Source organism: Oncorhynchus masou, chromosome 30, assembly GCF_036934945.1.
Source record: "Oncorhynchus masou masou isolate Uvic2021 chromosome 30, UVic_Omas_1.1, whole genome shotgun sequence".
In the NCBI taxonomy this organism is placed as follows: Eukaryota; Metazoa; Chordata; class Actinopteri; order Salmoniformes; family Salmonidae; genus Oncorhynchus; species Oncorhynchus masou.
Window position 1 is genome coordinate 51,931,057 of NC_088241.1, and position 18,939 is coordinate 51,949,995.

The following is an 18,939-nucleotide window of genomic DNA, read 5'->3' on the forward strand; positions in this document are numbered from 1 at the left end:
ATATAGGACTCGTTTTACTGTGGATATAGATACTTTTGTACCTGTTTTCTCCAGCATCTTCACAAGGCTTCACAAGTACGTTCATCTCTAGGAGACAGAACGCGTCTCCTTCCTGAGCGATATGACGGCTGCGTTGTCCCATGGTGTTTATACTTGCGTACTATTGTTTGTACAGATGAACATGGTACCTTCAGGCGTTTGGAAATTGCTTCCAAGGATGAGCCAGACCTGTGGAGGTCTTGGCTGATTTTGTTATGATTTTCTCATGATGTCAAGCAAAGAGGCACTGAGTTTGAAGCTAGGCCTTGAAATACATCCACAGGTACACCTCAAATAGACTCCAATGATGTCAATTAGCCTATCAGAAGCTTCTAAAGCCATGACAACATTTTCTGGAATTTTTCCAGCTGTTTAAAGGCACAGCCAACTTAGTGTATGCAAACTTCTAACCTATTGGAATTGTGATACAGTGAATTATAACTGAAATAATCTGTCTGTGAACAATTGTTGGAAAAATGACTTGTGTCATGCACATAGTAGATGTCCTAACCGACTTGCCAAAACTATAGTTTGTTAACAAGAAATTTGTGGAGTGGTTGAAAAACGAGTTTTAATAACTCCAACCTAAGTGTACGTAAACTTCCCACTTTAGCTGTATGTGTGCATTTATTTTGCAAGGCTCACTCACACACTCACTCACTCACTCACTCACTCACTCACTCACTCACTCACTCACTCACATGATGCCAGCGGTGTGGTCAGCATGTAAGTGAGACTCAAAGGCAGTAAATTGCCTGAATGCACTGGAACATTCTGGGCACACCACAATTAAAATAGCAATTGGGTGAATTTCTATCAAGTTTAATGTGCTGTACGAATGATGCTACTGTATTAATTTCATGCATACAAGATTTGCACTGAAACATTTTAACTGTATAAGGTTGATTCTGGATAATACTTTTTTTAAATTAAAAAATCATCTGTCTCAGTTCAAGCTGCAGTAGCCTGTCGTTATTTCTAGAATCCAAATCTCCAAAATAGAAGTTATATAAACAATTCAATTCAGAATAGCAAGCAAACGTTTGTGGCTGAGAATAGTTCCCCTAAATTCACCTCAAATGACAGTTATAATGCAGCTAGCTCGCCAATGGACAGACGGATTGATTACACATTTCAACCATCAAGCCATAACTGACATAATGAAAATACATCTAGAAAATATTCCATCTTGATTCAAACAGCGTTCCAATATTTAGCTAAAGGAGGGCACAGCTAGCTATTAGCTCAAGTACAAAAATATTTGGGGATAACAGAACATGGAATAGGCTATTAATTATAACAGTTTTGGACAGAAGGCTCGCAAAGACACTTCATGTTTTCAAATCGATTCACGGGCTCCTGATGCAAAATGTTCTCTCAAAATTAAACAAATTTCTTGTAGCCTACTGACCGCAATTGCAGATGTTCGCTTCCATCACGAGACTGCCGGGCATATGGAAAGCGTGATGTGCCCAAATGGTCAATTGTTTAAAATAGGCTATGTGATTCTGTAGGTTATTTTACATTGGGAGCGATATCCTAGTGAGAAATGTTCTTCTCATTGTATGGCTAATGAAATATGATTTAACCCACTTGATGGCTGCTTCAGTGTAGGGGTCTTGTACAAGAATTCACCCGAAAAGACAGCGTAATACCTTAATCCAGTAGGCCTACAACTAACCGTTATGAGCTGTAAATGAGCTGTAAATCATCATGCCTGGCTCTCAAGAGAAGACAGGCTGTGTGCACACTGCCCACAAAATGAGGTGGAAACTGAGCTGCACTTCCTAACCTTCTGCCAAAAGTATGACCATATTAGAGACACGTATTTTACGCAGACCAACAAAGATTTCGAAAACAATTCCAATTTTGATAAACTCTCATATCTATTGGGTGAAATACGAGTGTGCCTTCACAGCAGTAAGTTTTGTGACCTGTTGCCACAGATAAGGTCAACCGGTGAAGAACAAACACCATTGTAAATACAACCTATTTTTATGTTCATTTATTTTCCTTTTTGTACTTCAACTATTTGCACATCGTTACAACACTGTATATAGATAGACAAAATATGACATTTGAAATGTATTTTTTCTTTTGGAACATTTGTGAGTGTAATGTTTACTGGTCATTTTTTATTGTTTATTCCACTTTTGTTTAATATCTATTTCACTTGCTTTGGCAATGTAAACATATGTTTCCCCTGCCAATAAAGCCCCTTAACTTGAATTGATAGAGCGAGAGAGAGACAGAGAGACAGAGGCACATTGAGAGAGAGAGACAGAGACACATTGAGAGACAGAGGGGTGTAGTATTATAGCAGTGGTGAGCAACACAGTAGGTGTTCTATCCCTCCTGTATTTCTAATTCCTCTGCATTCCACAACAACCATGTGAGGAGGATAACATAATAAAGAAAACCATTTCCCCCATAATGATGTGAGAGAAAACATTTATTTCACTTTGTCCTGCGTATCAGTGGGAGTGTTAAATCTAATGGAATAACGGTGGTGACTGGCCTCACACACCCACACAACTAACGATCTTATGGTCTTCAACCTCGTGTAATAAATGTCGCCTGCGGGTACTGTGTTGTGCTGTATAATCATCTAACAATTACATTTTTTCTCATTCTCTCTCTATCTCCCCCCTCTTTTCCCCCCTCTCTCTTTCTCTCCACCCCCCTTCCCCTCTCTTTCTGTAGGGAGTTTGGATGGAGGGATCCAGAGTTACCTGAAGTGATTCAGATGCTGCAGCACCAGTTCCCTTCAGTCCAGTCCAACGCTGCAGCCTACCTCCAACACCTCTGCTTCGGAGACAACAATATCAAATCAGAGGTAGCCTACCACTGTGCATGTGTGTGCGTGTGTGTGTGTGCGTTTGTGTGTGCATGTGTGTGCGTGTGTGTTCGGCAAAGACAAAGTCCTTTCTACAATTCCCAAAACCCAGTGCATCTCCCTCTCTTTACAAATCCCTCTAAGGCTATCTGGAATAAACTGGTGTTAGAACCCTTTAACAAACTCTTCATTAATAAGCCTCCTATCGCCTTGACATTGCAGTAATCTGTTACATTGTGTTACATTGTGTTGTCTGCTCTGAATCCCTCACAATCCATTTTTACAACAGCAGACAGCATTGACGTGCCTCTGCCCTGCTCGATGAAATACATTCCTGCTGTGCCGCTGTCGGTCAATAGCTGCTTCACCCTCTTATTGAAAAGTGACGATGCACATTGTAAAATGCACAACAACACATGTGCATTCTCACTTGCACACACACACACACACACACACACACACACACACACACACACACACACACACACACACACACACACACACACACACACACACACACACACACACACACATATACAAAGGTACAAACATAGTCTTTTTGTGTGTTGTAGCAGTTGGAATTATCGTTAAATAGAGCAGAGACACAATAAGAAGAAAGCTTGGTATTGACAGACAAGACAACGCTGGGATTGTCTCCACAAAGTATCAAGGGAGAGGGAGTGGGGAAGGGAGAGATGGGGAGAGGGAGAGAGAATGGGGGAGGGAGAAATGGGGAGAGGGAGAGAGAGGGGAGGAGAGGGACAGAGAATGGAGGAGAGGGAGAGAGAATGGGGAGAGGGAGCGAGAAGGGAGAGAAAGAGTTAGAGAGAAAGGAAGAGAAGGGAGGGATGGAGGCCGGTATTTGATTCCAGGATATGGGTTCAAATAATGCAGAGAGTGTGCAAAGTAATGATTAGAGTGGTATGTGTGGGTGGGTGGGTGTAGGGCATCCGGAAGTCTAAAGTCTGGCCTTTATTGTGACTGACAACAGAGACAGTTTGGCAAATTCAGCTCAACATTATTTATAGCACGTCTACACACAAACATACACATCGCCCCCCTCTCATCTCTGTCTGGCTAAAGTTCAATCCCATCAGCTGTTTTTGTGACGTGGCCTATAGTCAAGCTGCAGTCTCTCTCTCTCTCTCTCTCTCTCTCTCTCTCTCTCTCTCTCTCTCTCTCTCTCTCTCTCTCTCTCACTCTCTCACTCACTCGCTCTCACGCTCTCTTCCTCCCTCCATTTTCTACATCCATTTCACTCCTCTTTTATATCCATGTCTCTCATGTTTCATTGGATAAGCCTTGTGTTTCAGAACAGCATTTCCTTTTGTTTATTACATAAACATTAGACATTAGTTGAGATGTACCAAAACATTTTTTGATATACTCAGACGATGTTTATTAGCATGTTTTTACCACTCCTATGTAAATGGTATATTATCATACACTCAACAAGAAGGTCTGATTTCATTATTACTGAAACAGGATTCAAGTGGGGAATATAAAGACCCAGTCCTTTTAAAAAATTGGAGGCCCCTTACACTTCAGTGTTGTGATGCAAAAATTTTAGCAAAATGTATAGTGCATAGTATTAAAACATTTATTGTCGGACATTATTAATTCTAATCAGACAGGTTTTTTACATGGACAATACATTGGTGATAATATAAGGCAAGTACTGGAAACAATAGAACACTATGAAAAATCTGTGAAACCAGGCCTACTATTCATAGCGGACTTTGAAAAGGATTAAGTATGACTGGAGAATATCTTATAAAATAGGTTAACATCATGTATAGTAACCCTACGTGTAAACTAGTAAATAATAGCTACTTCTCAGAAAGCTTTAAGCTGTCAAGAGGAGTAAAACAAGGTTGTCCACTATCAGCATATCTATTTATTATGGTCATCGAAATGTTAGCTATTAAAGTCAGAACCAAGAATAATATCAAGGGATTAGAAATACAGGGCTTAAAAACAAAGGTGTCATTGTACGCTGATGATTAATGAAAAAAAAGATAAGATCTTACTACCATGGAAAGGTAAATATCTGTCTATTTGTGTAAAAATCACCCTTATTAACTCTTTAGTCATATCCCTGTTTATCCATTTGCTTATGGTCTTGCCTACACCAACCGAACAGTTTTTAAAATGATATGAGAAAAAAATATTTCATTTTATTTGGAACAGCAAGCCAGACAAAATTAAAACAGCCTATTTATATAATGAATATTAATTCGGGGGCAGAAATGATTAAATATTAAAGCATTAGACATCTCACTAAAGGCTTCAGTAATACAAAAGTTATACTTAAATCTGAACTGGTTCTCTCGCAAATTAGTGAGAATGTCTCACCCTATGTTCAAAAAGGCCTTTTGGTTAAAGAAAATTGTGATAAATAATAAAGTATACCAGTTTCATTTAAAGACCAGAAATTTACAGCCGTGCCATATAGATTGCAAAATAGTTGGGAAGAGATTTTTGACGTACAGATTCCATGGCACATGGTTTATTAACTTATACACAAAACGACGCCAGATTCAAAACTTAGAATTTTTCAATTTGAATTATTATACAGAATTCTTGCAACCAACAGAATGCTATTTATATGGGGGACACAACCTTCCCAGCTCTGCAGATTGAGCTGCGAAGAGGCAGAATCATTCGATTATTTGTTTTGGTACTGTCCAACTTAGGTTGGAGTCATTAAAACTCGTTTTTCAACCACTCCACAAATTTCTTGTTAACAAACTATAATTTTGGCAAGTCGGTTAGGACATCTACTTTGTGCATGACACAAGTCATTTTTTCAACAACTTTTTGGTAAAAACTCAACTTGTCGTCTTTGGAGGATAAAGATTGCTGAGTTACATCCAAAGAACACCATACCTACTGTGAAGCATGGGGGTGGAAACATCATGCATTGGGGATGTTTTTCTGCAAAGGGACCAGGACGATTGATTCGTGTAAAGTAAAGAATAAATGGGGCCATGTATCATGAGATTTTGAGTGAAAACCTCCTTCCACCAGCAAGGGCATTGAAGATGAAACGTGGCTGGGTCTTTCAGCATGACAATGATCCCAAACACACCGCCCGGGCAACGAAGGAGTGGCTTTGTAAGAAGCATTTCAAGGACCTGGAGTGGCCTAGCCAGTCTCAAGATCTCAACCCCATAGAAAATCTTTGGAGGGAGTTGAAAGTCCGTGTTGCCCAGCAACAGCCCCAAAACATCACTGCTCTAGAGGAGATCTTCATGGAGGAATGGGCCAAAATAGCAGCAACAGTGTGTGAAAACCTTGTGAAGACTTACAGAAAATGTTTGACCTCTGTCATTGCCAACAAAGGGTATATAACAAAGTATTGAGATAAATACTAATTTTCCGCCATAATTTGCAAATAAATTCATTAAAAATCCTACAATGTGATTTTCTGGTTTTTTTTTCTCATTTTATCTGTCATAGTTGAAGTGTACCTATGATGAAAATTACAGGCCTCTCTCGTCTTTTTAAGTAAGAGAACTTGCACAATTGGTGGCTGACTAAATACTTTTTTGCCCCACTGTATATCGACATAATCTGAAAGGCCGCTCAGGAAGGAAGAAGCCACTGTGTAACTTCGGGTGAGTGATGAGTGAGGAGTCAAATGCAGAGAGCGAAGTGAACAGGAAAAACACTTTAATGTCCTTCAAAACGTAACATGTCCAAACATGGGTGAATGCCCTAAAACACTGGTGCTAAACAAACCCAAAACCTAGTTACAAACACTGGACAGTGAAAAGCCAAAACAAACACGATACATCACCAAACGTAACAAACCAACAAGCCCGCACAAACACCAGTGGGCAAAACTAACTGAAATAACACCCATCCCAAAACCCCAACAAGGAACAGGTGAAAACAATTAGACAAAAACAAACGAAAAGGAAAAAGGGATCGGTGGCAGCTAGTAGACCGGCGACGACGACCGCCGAGAGCCACCCGAGCAGGAAGGGGAGCCACCTTCGGTGGTATTCGTGACACACTGCTCCAAAACCGCCATATAAAACGGACTCAGTTATGGAAACGCTGCTGGCAGCGGAATCTAAAACAGCAGAGAGTTCCTACTACAATGCAACTCAAACATGAACGGAATGTGTATCCCAATGGCCTAATCCCTGATTGTCTGCGAGTGGATTACAAACCCAAATGCAAATGTGTAAAACGCAGGGTAATCTGACAGAGACTAGGGTCGCTGTATTGTCAATTTGTTGCCTGCTGTATTTAAACGTATACATTATACTGCAACAAAATCTCCCCACGGGGACAATAAAGTCAGAAGAGCAAATTGTGTGTGTAATTTACAGATCTGTAACAAAGGCTCACACACATGGCTATGAACATTGCCACACTTTCCACACATTCCCAGCTTGGCGTTCCTGTCATGGTCTCCCGTATCCCGAAGCCAGCCGATCACATTTCCCACAATTCCCACTCCACCATGCCAAACAGTTGTAGCAAACACTAACTACTAGCGGTAAATGTAGTGCAGTAGCTATGCCCGCCATGAAACCGCAGGTCACAAACAAAGCAATAAACAGCATAATCACCTTTATATACTGCTCCTAGGTATGGAGTCAATGCACTTTTATGTGGATTATTAGATCATCAAGAGTATTGTCCCCTTAGTGGCTGCACGTGTCATGTGTGGGGGGGGGGGTGTAGAAGAGAGGCTAGGAGAGGGGAGAGGAGATAAGTGAAGCGAGGAGAGGGATGTTTTTGAGTATCAATGTATGTGGTTTGTTTAGTATTCAGTTCAGTGTTAATCCGGCTTAATTGAAAAGATAACTGAAATTAATTTGGAGAGATAAAGTTCTGCAATGTCGTCAAACAGCTCTTGTAACCTTTCCTTGCCCCTTCTCTCCTCTCTGCCTTTCTTTTTCTCTCTCCCTGACTGTTTTCCCTTCACCTTCACTCTCACTCTCACTCTCCCTCTTATCTCTTTCATTCCCTTCTCACTCCCTTTCTACCTTCCTCTCTCTCTCTCTGTTCCTGTCTCTCCCTCTGTGTGGGGTTGCTATCTAAGGTTTGTGTGTAGAAGGTTCAGGTCAAGAACAGAGCGAAGCTTTTAAAGGAGAAAGGCACTTGTAGATCTGGGCCAGCAGCTCTTTATAGCAGGAAATATGAACACTATTTATACTGAACAAAAATATTAACGCAACGTAAAGTAAAGTGCAATGTAAAGTGTTGGTCCCATATTTCATGAGCTGAAATTAAAGATCCCAGAAATTTAGCATACACACAGAAATGTTATTTTTCTCACATTTTGTGCACAAATTTGTTTAGGATCTAAGACACGCGCACGCACGCACTCACACACATACACACACAAACACGCAAACACACAACTCCAAATATTCACCAGTTGGTTGTTAAGGACATATAAATGTTTCTATGGTTAATGACCTCCTGTGAACCACTACCGAGATCTAGGATCATTATAACTCCCTGATGACTGGTTGGAACCCTCCTTTCTCTCTGCTCATTGGCCCCCTGATGGTTCCAGAAGGCCCTGTTGTGAAACAGTGGGGGAAGGCTATGTCTGTAACACCAGCGGGGGAAGGTTAGGATTGTAGCTCCTGGAGGGCAAGACTGCTGGAAAAACAGTTTGAAGTTCTTGTCTGTCTCATCTCCCTGGAAATCACTGAGTGTACATGATTAGAATTTACATTTTGAGGTTTCATTTCAAATTGTTTTTATTTGTATTTTTTAAAATTTTAACGGGTAGATCAGCTTAAATATTGCAGATAGATTGTGGGTTCTATCAATATAATTGTCTGCATCATTTCCATTCCCCCATATATAAATGTTCTTATTTTTTAAATATATTTTCCTCTATTATTATTTTCCCCTAAGCCTACCAACCCTCCCCTAAATGGTTTAATTTGTTATCAGTTTGATTTATTAGTTTGACTAGTAGTTTTCAAACTCAACAGTTTTTTACAATCGATGACAGCAAGTGGCCATTTTCTTCAATGTAGCCCATCTGTGTGCCGCTGAGGCATTTGCTTGGGAAGTCAACACGTCTTCAAGCAAGGTTACTGACCTTTTTCACCACTATTTCTCTCTCTTTCTCTGTCTGATTAATCATCAGATTCGTCGTCAGGGTGGGATCCAGCTGCTGGTAGACCTGTTGGACCACCGTATGAGTGAGGTCCACCGCAGTGCCTGTGGAGCCTTGAGGAACCTGGTTTATGGCAAGGCCAACGATGACAACAAGATCACCCTGAAGAACTTTGGGGGCATACCTGCCCTCGTACGCCTGCTACGCAAGACGGGAGACGTGGAGATACGAGAACTGGTCACAGGTACAGGACACATATGACATACACACATACACGTACACACACTGACGCCTCTAAATTCCAGAAGACAGTGATAACTGTTTCCAATGGCTTAATTACTCAGTCCAGACTTATTCACTAGCAGGAGAACATAGCTGCTCAGTAGAGAAAACAATTTGACGGAAAGCAGGATCAATGAATTCAACGGTTTCAAGTCACACCTCTAGCATTCTGTCCAAATACTCAGACTGTCATTGTACACGAACAGACACAGTCTCAACTGTCTTTGAGAGCACACACTGAAATATTAACACAAACCACAGTGCTTCTCTCTGTGACGCTGGGAACAAACTCCCTCACTAGTCAATAAATATGAGAAACAAACGACTCCCACACACTGAACACACGTCTGTTTTGCTTCTTTCAGTCTTTTCTGGGGATTTTTCTATCTGCCAGATATGAGTTTTTTTGGCCTTGGTACCTCTGTGAGATTGCAGTTTTTACAACAGTCATGTTTCTTTAGCCCCTTAGGTGAAAGCATTGAGAACATCAGTGTGTGTTGGTTTGGTGTGGAGCATTAGAACCTTTGTTAAAACTTCTTATGGCTTGGGGGCAGTATTGAGTAGCTTGGATGAATAAGGTGCCCAGAGTAAACTGCCTGCTACTCAGGCCCAGAAGCTAAGATATGCATATTATTAGTAGATTTGGATAGAAAACACATTTCTAAAACTGTTTGAAGGATGTCTGTGAGTATAATAGAACTCATATGGCAGGCAAAAACCTGAGAAGAAATCCAACCAGGAATTGGGAAATCTGAGGTTTGTAGTTTTTCAAGTCATTGCCTATCCAAGATACAGTGTAAATTTGGTACGTTTGCACTTCCTAATGCTTCCACTAGATGTCAACAGTCTTTAGAACCTTGTTTGAGGCTTCTACTGTGGAGGAGGAGAGAATGAGAGCTGATTGAGTAAGAGGTCTGGTAGAGTGCCATGAGCTCATTCAAGCTCGCTCCCGTGAGAGGTAGCTGCGTTCCATTGTATTTCTAAAGACAAAGGAATTCTCCGGTTGAAATAATATTGAAGATTTATGTTAAAAACATCCTAAAGATTGATTCTATACATCGTTTGACATGTTTCTAAGAACTGTAATGGAATTTTTTGACTTCTCGTCTGGCCTGCGCATCGTGAATTTGGATGTGTGAACTAAAGGCGTGAACAAAAAGGAGGTATTTGGACATAAATGATGGACATTATCGAACAAAACAAACATTTATTGTGGAACTGGGAATCCTGGGAGGGCATTCCGATGAAGATCATCAAAGGTAAGTGAATATTTATAATGCTATTTCTGACTTCTGTTGACTCCACAACATGGCGGATATCTGTATGGCTTGTTTTGGTCTCTGAGCGCTGTACTCAGATTATAGCATGGTGTGCTTTTTCGGTAAAGCTTTTTTGAAATCTGACACAGCGGTTGCATTTAGGAGAAGTTTATCTAACACTTGTATCTTTTGTCAATGTTTATTATGAGTATTTCTGTAAATTGATGTGGCTCTCCGCAAAATCACCGGATGTTTTGGAAGCAAAACATTACTGAACGTAACACTCCAATGTAAACTGAGATTTTTGGATATAAATATGAACTTTATCGAACAAAACATACATGTATTGTGTCACATGAAGCCCTATGAGTGTCATCTGATGAAGATCATCAAAGGTTAGTGATTAATTGTATCTATATTTCTGCTTTTTGTGACTTCTCTCTTTGGCTGGAAAAATGGCTCTGTTTTTCTGTGACTAGGTACTGACCTAACATAATCAGATTGTGTGCTTTTGTCGTAAAGCCTTTTTGAAATCGGACACTGTGGTGGGATTACCAACAATTCTATCTTGAAAATGGTGTAAATTTTAATTAGGAGATTTCTGTTGTTTTGAATTTGGCGCCCTGCACTTTCATTGGCTGTTCCCGTTAACGGGATTTCAGCCGTAAGAAGTTTAAGGCTTCTAAGACAGGCTAGCCAAGGAGAGATCCTGAAAGACTATTTTACATCAGGCTATATCAACATCTGGGGACCTTAATCCAAGCTTTCGTGTGTGTGTGTGTGTGTGTGTGTGTGTGTGTGTGTGTGTGTGTGTGTGTGTGTGTGTGTGTGTTTGTCGGTGAACGTTCATGCGTGTTTATCTCTGATGGGAGGGGCCAGATATACTTGGTCCCAGCCCATCTGTGACTAGTGATTAGCCTTGTGAATGGGCATTAAGAAGCCTATCAGCTAATCCGATGGAGCGGGTACCCCTTCCTAAATTGGCCGCCCTTTGGGCTGGCAAGCAGTATGTGACAGAGCCAGAATAGACTCTATTGTAAAGGCCTTCAAACCACTGAGGGGAGAAATGAGGCCTCTTGAAATAGCATTTAAGACTTGAGGACTTGTGTTAACTCCCAGTGCTAATGCCTAGGCTTTAGCTCAGTGGGCTAACATGGTCTTGAGTGTCACTGATGACCTGTGTTTGATACCCCGTCAATCACATTTTTCTTACACAGTGAAACGGTGTTTAGACTGTAATTCAGGAGTAATAATTTCCTCTTCTCCCTTTCCGTGGAGAGAGCTTGTTCAGAGATAAACACACACAGACACACATACACGAACAGACACACATACACAAACACACACACAGGCACACAGACACACATACACGAACACACACACAGGCACACAGACACACTGACACGAAAACAAAGGCACAAATACAGACAGAGGCTGCTTTTGTAGCGTTATTTTGTTCAGAGATAAGGGAAGTGAGAGGAAGCATGACCCTCATGTCCAGTTTGACCTCAGACTCCTCCCTCACAGCAACAACGCTCATCTCTCGGTCAGACAGTCTCCACGGAGACTGAGGACACAGAGGGCCAAAAACAATGTTTGTGTGCGAATACCTATACTAGCATCCTAAATAGTAGGCTGTTTTAATGTGCAAAGAATAGTATGTGACATTTCCAAAATCAAGTATGCTTTAAATGCCCGGATGTCATACCTGTTTTGGCTTCTTATGTAGTATGAATGGACTGTAAAGTTTTGCATTCAAAATGGATGAAAGGAGGGCTTTGAGATTTGATAGCTCTCTGAAAGTAAACAAAAACAAAGGAAAGATGGCAAAGAAGATGAGCAAAGAGTCTCCTGCAGTGTTCAAATGTAACTAGTATTTTCTTGGCCTCAAAACGATCACGGTTATTTAATCGTATATCTTTGAAAAGATAGTTATTTGCAGCCTGCCATGCCTTTACTTTAGCTAAATACGATAGCTAATGTTAGCTACGTGCTTTAGTAGAACTTGATGTTATCTGGATACCTGATAAACTTGATGTTGTTGAGCGACAACTTCATATTTAACTTAGATAGCCAGTTATATATGCAAAGCATGATATTCATGATATTCCACATACGTTTTACTAAACATTGTTCTTTTTTTTGCGTAGTTTGAAACATATTTTTTTACTTATTTTGCACGCAATGTTGCTGCTACCGTCTCTTATGACCGAAAATGACTTCTGGACAGCTTTTTCTTTTAATGGGTCCCGACGAGAAGGATATACTGCTTTCCTGGCAACAGGCCCAAATCCCTGTCATTTGCGTGATGAAAAGATGCAGGAAAAGGGGGCGCAGGTTGGGATGCCTTCTGAGAATCCGTGGGCGAGCGAGTAAACTCCCACTGCCATCCATTCTACTGGCTAACATGCAATCATTGTAAAATAAAATTGGATGACCTACAATTACAATTATCCTCCCAACAGGACATTAAAATCTGTAATATCTTATGTTTCACCGAGTCGTGGCTGAACGACGACGCAGATAATATAGAGCTTGCGGGATTTTCCATGCACCGGCAGAACAGAGAACAGTCTGGTAAGACGAGGGGTGGGGGTGTGTGTTTATTTATCAATAACAGATGTTGCGCAATGTCTAATATTAAAGAAGACTTGAGGTTTAGCTCGCCTGAGGTAGAGTACCTTATGATAAGATGTAGATCGCACTCTCTACCAAGGGAGTTCTCACCTATATTATTCGTAGCCATCTATTTACCACCACAGACCGATACTAGCACTAAGACCGCACTCATCCAACTCTATAAGGCCATAAGCAAAAAAGAAAATGCTCACCCAGAAGTGGCGCTCCTAGATGCAAGGGGCTTTAATGCAGGCAAACGTTTACCACATTTTTATCAGCATGTCACATGTGCACCCAGAGGGGAAAAAAACACTCACTGTCTCTCTAACCCTCTCTCTCTCTCTCTCTCGCTCTCTCTCTCTACCCCTCTCTCTCTCTACCCCTCTCTCTGTCTCTCTCTTGCCCTCTCACTGTTTCTCTACCCCTCTCTCTCTCTCTCTCTCTCTCTCTCTCTCTCTCTCACTGTCTCTCTACCCCTCTCTCTCTCTACCCCTCTCTCTATCTGTCTCTACCACTTTCTCTCTCTCTCTCTCTCTCTCTCTCTCTCTCTCTGTCTCTCTCTCACCCTCTCACTGTCTCTCTACCCCCCTCTCTCTCTCTACCCCTCTCTGTATCCCTCTCTCGCCCTCTCACTGTCTCTATACCTCTCTCTCTCTCTCTCTACCCCTTTCTATATCTCTCTCTTGCCCTCTCACTGTCTCTCTACCTCTCTCTCTCTCTCTCTCTCTCTCGCCCTCTCACTGTCTCTCTACCCCCCTCTTTCTCTCTCTAGCTACCCCTCTCTCTATCTCTCTCTCGCCCTTTCACTGTCTCTCTACCCCTCTCTCTCTCAATTCAATTCAATTCAATTCAAGGGCTTTATTGGCATGGGTAACATGTGTTAACATTGCCAAAGCAAGTAAGGTAGATAATATATAAAGTGAAATAAACAATAAACATTAACAGTAGACATCACACATACAGACGTTTCAAAACAATAAAGACATTACAAATGTCATATTATATATATATATATATACAGTGTTTTAACAATGTACAAATGGTAAAGGACACAAGATAAAATAAATAAACATAAATATGGGTTGTATTTACAATGGTGCGTGTTCTTCACTGGTTGCCCTTTTCTCGTGGCAACAGGTCACAAATCTTGCTGCTCTGATGGCACACTGTGGAATTTCACCCAGTAGATATGGGAGTTTTTCAAAATTGGATTTGTTTTCGAATTCTTTGTGGATCTGTGTAATCTGAGGGAAATATGTCTCTCTAATATGGTCATACATTGGGCAGGAGGTTAGGAAGTGCAGCTCAGTTTCCACCTCATTTTATGGGCAGTGAGCACATAGCCTGTCTTCTCTTGAGAGCCATGTCTGCCTACGGCGGCCTTTCTCAATAGCAAGGCTATGCTCGCTGAGTCTGTACATAGTCAAAGCTTTCCTTATTTTTGGGTCAGTCACAGTGGTCAGGTATTATGCCGCTGTGTACTCTCTGTGTAGGGCCAAATAGCATTCTAGTTTGCTCTGTTTTTTGTTAATTCTTTCCAATGTGTCAAGTAATTTACTTTTTGTTTTCTCATGATTCTCTCTCTCTCCATCTCTCTCTCCCTGTCACTGTCTCTCTACCCCTCTCTCTACCTCTCTCTTGCCCTTTTTCTCTCTCTCTACCCCTCTCTCTATCTCTCTACCCCTATTTCTCTCTCCTACCCCCTCTCTCTCTCTTTCTCTCTTTCTCTCTTTCTCTCTCTCTCTCTCTCTCTCTCTCTCTCTCTCTCTACCCCTCTCTCTCTCTACCCCCCTCTCTCTCTCTCTCTAGCCCTCTCACTGTGTCTCTACTCTCTCTCTCTCTCTATCTCTCTCTCGCTCTCTCACTGTCTCTCTACCCCTCTCTCTCTCTACATCTCTCTCTCACCCTTTAAATGTCTCTCTACCCTTCCCTCTCTCTCTCACACCCTCTCACTGTCTCTCTATCCCCATCTCTCTCTCTCTCTACCCCACTCTCTATCTCTCTCTCACCCTCTCACTGTCTCTCTACCTCTCTCTCTCTCTCTCGCCCTCTCATTATCTCTCTACCCCTCTCTCTATATCTCTCTCTCGCTCGCTCTCTCTCTCTCTCGCCCTTTCACTGTCTCTCTACCCCTCTCTCTCTCTCTCTCTCTCTCTCTCTCTCTCTCTCTCTCTCACCCTCTCACTGTCTCTACCCCTCTCTCACCCTCTCACTGTCTCTCTACCCCCCTCTCTCACTACCCCTCTCTCTATCTCTCTCACCCTTTCACTGTCTCTCTACCCCTCTCTCTCTCTCTCTCTCTCACCCTCTCACTGTCTCTCTACCCCCCTCTCTCTCTCTATCTCTCTCTCACCCTTTTACTGTCTCTCTAAACTCTCTCTCTCTCTGTCTCTCTCTCTACCCCTCTCTCTATCTCTCTCTCGCCCTCTCACTGTCTCTCTACCTCTCTCTCTCTCTATCTCTCTCTCGCCCTTTCACTGTCTCTCTACCCCTCTCTCTCTCTCTCTCTACCCCTTTCTCTATCTCTCTCGCCCTCTCACTGTCTCTACCCCTCTCTCTCTCTCTACCCCTCTCTCTCTCTCTTGCCCTCTCACTGTCTCTCTACCCTCCTCTCTCTCTCTCTCTCTCTCGCTCTGTCACTGTCTCTCTACCCCTCTCTCTCTCTACATCTCCCTCACCCTTTAAATGTATCTCTACCCCTCTCTCTAGCTCTCTCTCGCCCTCTCACTGTCTCTCTACCCCTCTCTGTCTCTCTCACCCTCTCACTGTCTCTCTACCCCTCTCTCTATCTCTCTCTCACCCTTTCACTGTCTCTCTTCCCCGCTCTCTCTCTCTCTCTCTCTCACCCTCTCACTGTCTCTCTACCCCCCCTCTCTCTCTCTACCACCCCCCTCTCTCTCTATCTGGGTTCGCCCTTTCACTGTCTCTCTACCTCTCTCTCTCTCTCTCTCTCTCTCTCTCTCAACTCTCTACCCCTCTCTCTATCTCTCTCTCGCCCTTTCACTGTCTCTCTACCTCTCTCTCTCTCTCTCTCTCACTCTCTCTCTACCCCTCTCTCTATCTCTCTCTCGCCCTCTCACTGTCTCTCTACTCCTCTCTCTCTCTCAGGTCACGAAGTTCAGCTCATTTTGTGGGCAGTGAGCACATAGCCTGTCTTCTCTTGAGAGCCATGTCTGCCTATGGCGGCCTTTCTCAATAGCAAGGCTATGCTCACTGAGTCTGTACATAGTCAAAGCTTTCCTTAATTTTGTGTCAGTCACAGTGTTCATGTATTCTGTCACTGTGTACTCTCTGTTTAGGGCCAAATAGCATTATAGTTTGCTCTGTTTTTTTAGTAATTCTTTCCAATGTGTCAAGTAATTATCTTTTTTTTCTTTTTGTCCTGTCCTGGGGCTCTGTGGGGTGTGTTTGTGTTTGTGAACAGAGCCCCAGGACCAGCTTGCTTAGGGGACTCTTCTCCAGGTTCATCTCTCTGTAGGTGATGGCTTTGTTATGGAAGGTTTGGGATTCACTTCCTTTTTGGTGGTTGTAGAATTTAACGTCTCTTTTCTGGATTTTAATAATTAGTGGGTATTGGCCTAATTCTGCTCTGCATGCATTATTTGGTGTTCTACGTTGTACACTGAGGATATTTTTGCAGAATTCTGCATGCAGAGTCTCAATTTGGTGTTTTTCCCATTTTGTGAAGTCTTGGTTGGTGAGCTGACCCCAAACCTCACAACCATAAAGGGCAATGGGCTCTATGACTGATTCAAGTATTTTTAGCCAGGTCCTAATTGGTATGTTGAAATTTATGTTCCTTTTGATGGCATAGAATGCCCTTCTTGCCTTGTCTCTCAGATCGTTCACAGCTTTGTGGAAGTTACCTGTGGCGCTGATGTTTAGACTGAGGTATGTATAGTTTTTTTGTGTGCTCTAGGGCAACAGTGTCTAGATGGAATTTGTAGTTGTGGTCCTGACGACTGGACCTTTTTTGGAACACCATTATTTTGGTCTTACTGAGATTTGCTGTCAGGGCCCAGGTCTGACAGAATCTGTGCAGAAGATCTAGTTGCTGCTGTAGGCCCTCCTTGGTTGGTGACAGAAGCACCAGATCATCAGCAAACAGTAGACATTTGACTTCGGATTCTAGTAGGGTGAGGCCGGGTGCTACAGACCTTTCTAGTGCCCGCGCTAATTCATTGATATATATGTGTCACGATTTACTAGGAGTGGTGGGTGGAATCAGGCGCGGAGAGCAGGGTTCAGTAGATTGTCAATTTATTCTCCGGCGCACAAAAACGGTCATGCCAACACACAGGGCGCATACAATTGACCAGCACAAACACAGGACTACAATAGTCCGGCGAATACATACACGAAAACCACCATACAACAGAGTAACAAAAACAATCCCGCACAAAACAAGGGCGGGACAACCTACTATATATAAGGACGCTAATTAAACTAAAATACACACAGGTGAAACTAATAAGACAAAACCAACAGACAAACGAAAAAGGGATCGGTAGTGGCTAGTAGGACGGTAACAACGACCGCCGAGCACCGCCCGAACAGGCAGGGGAGCCAACTTCGGCGGAAGTCGTGACAATATGTTGAAGAGGGTGAGGCTTATGCTGCATCCCTGTCTCACCCCGCGACCCTGTGTGAAGAAATGTGTGTGTTTTTTTGCCCATTTTAACCGCAAACTTGTTGTTTGTGTACATGGATTTTATAATGTCGTATGTTTTACCCCCAACACAACTTTCCATCAATTTGTATAGCAGACCCTCATGCCAAATTGAGTCAAAGGCTTTTTTTAAATCAACAAAGCATGAGAAGACTTTGCCTTTGTTTTGGTTTGTTTGGTTGTCAATTAGGGTGTGTAGGGTTAATACATGGTCTGTTGTACGGTAATTTGGTAAAAAGCCAATTTGACATTTGCTCAGTAATGCAGAGGATTTTCTCAAGGTTACTGTTGACGCATATTCCACGGTAGTTATTGGGGTCAAATTTGTCTCCTCTTTTGTGGATTGGGGTGATCAGTCCTTGGTTCATAATATTGGGGAAGATGCCAGAGCTAAGGATGATGTTAATGTTTTAGTATAGCCAATTGGAATTTGTTATCTGTATATTTGATCATTTCATTAAGGATACCATCAACACCACATGCCTTTTTGGGTTGGAGGGTTTTTATTTTGTCCTGTAACTCATTCAAGGTAATTGGAGAATCCAGTGGGTTCATGGGGGTCTTTAATAGTTGATTCTAAAATTTGTATTTGATCATGTATATGTTTTTGCTCTTTATTCTTTGTTATAGAGCCAAACAGATTGGAGAAGTGGTTTACCCATACATCTCCATTTTGGATAGATAATTCTTCGTGTTGTTGTTTGTTTAGTGTTTTCCAATTTTCCCAGAAGTGGTTAGAGTCTATGGATTCTTCTATTACATTGAGTTGATTTGTGATGTGCTGTTCCTTTTTTTTCCGTAGTGTTTTTCTGTATTGTCTAGTGATTCACCGTAGTGAATCACTCGCCCTCTCACTTTCTCTCTACCCCTCTCTCTCTCTCTCGCTCTCTCTCTCTCTCTCGCCCTCTCACTTTCTCTCTACCCCTCTCTCTCTCGCTCTCTCTCTCTCTCTCCCTCTCACTGTCTCTCTACCCCCCTCTCTCTCTCTCTCTCTCTCTCTCTCACCCTCTCACTGTCTCTCTACCCCTCTCTCTCTCTCTCTCTCTCTCTCTCTCTCTCTCTCTCTCTCTCTCTCGCCCTCTCACGGTCCCTCTACCCCTCTCTCTCTCTCTTTCCCTCTCTCGTCCTCTCACTC

The 18,939-nt window shown here is 42.3% G+C and overlaps 1 protein-coding gene across 1 annotated transcript in view; it reads left to right on the plus strand.

The window, feature by feature from the left end:
* Positions 1–18,939, plus strand: part of LOC135522735 (catenin delta-2-like) — a 401,912-nt gene that overhangs the window by 283,890 nt on the left and 99,083 nt on the right. The window contains exons 13-14 of the mRNA XM_064949274.1: positions 2,743–2,875; positions 9,006–9,219. Coding sequence (XP_064805346.1) covers positions 2,743–2,875; positions 9,006–9,219 — 347 coding nt within the window. The remainder of the gene's footprint in view (positions 1–2,742; positions 2,876–9,005; positions 9,220–18,939) is intronic.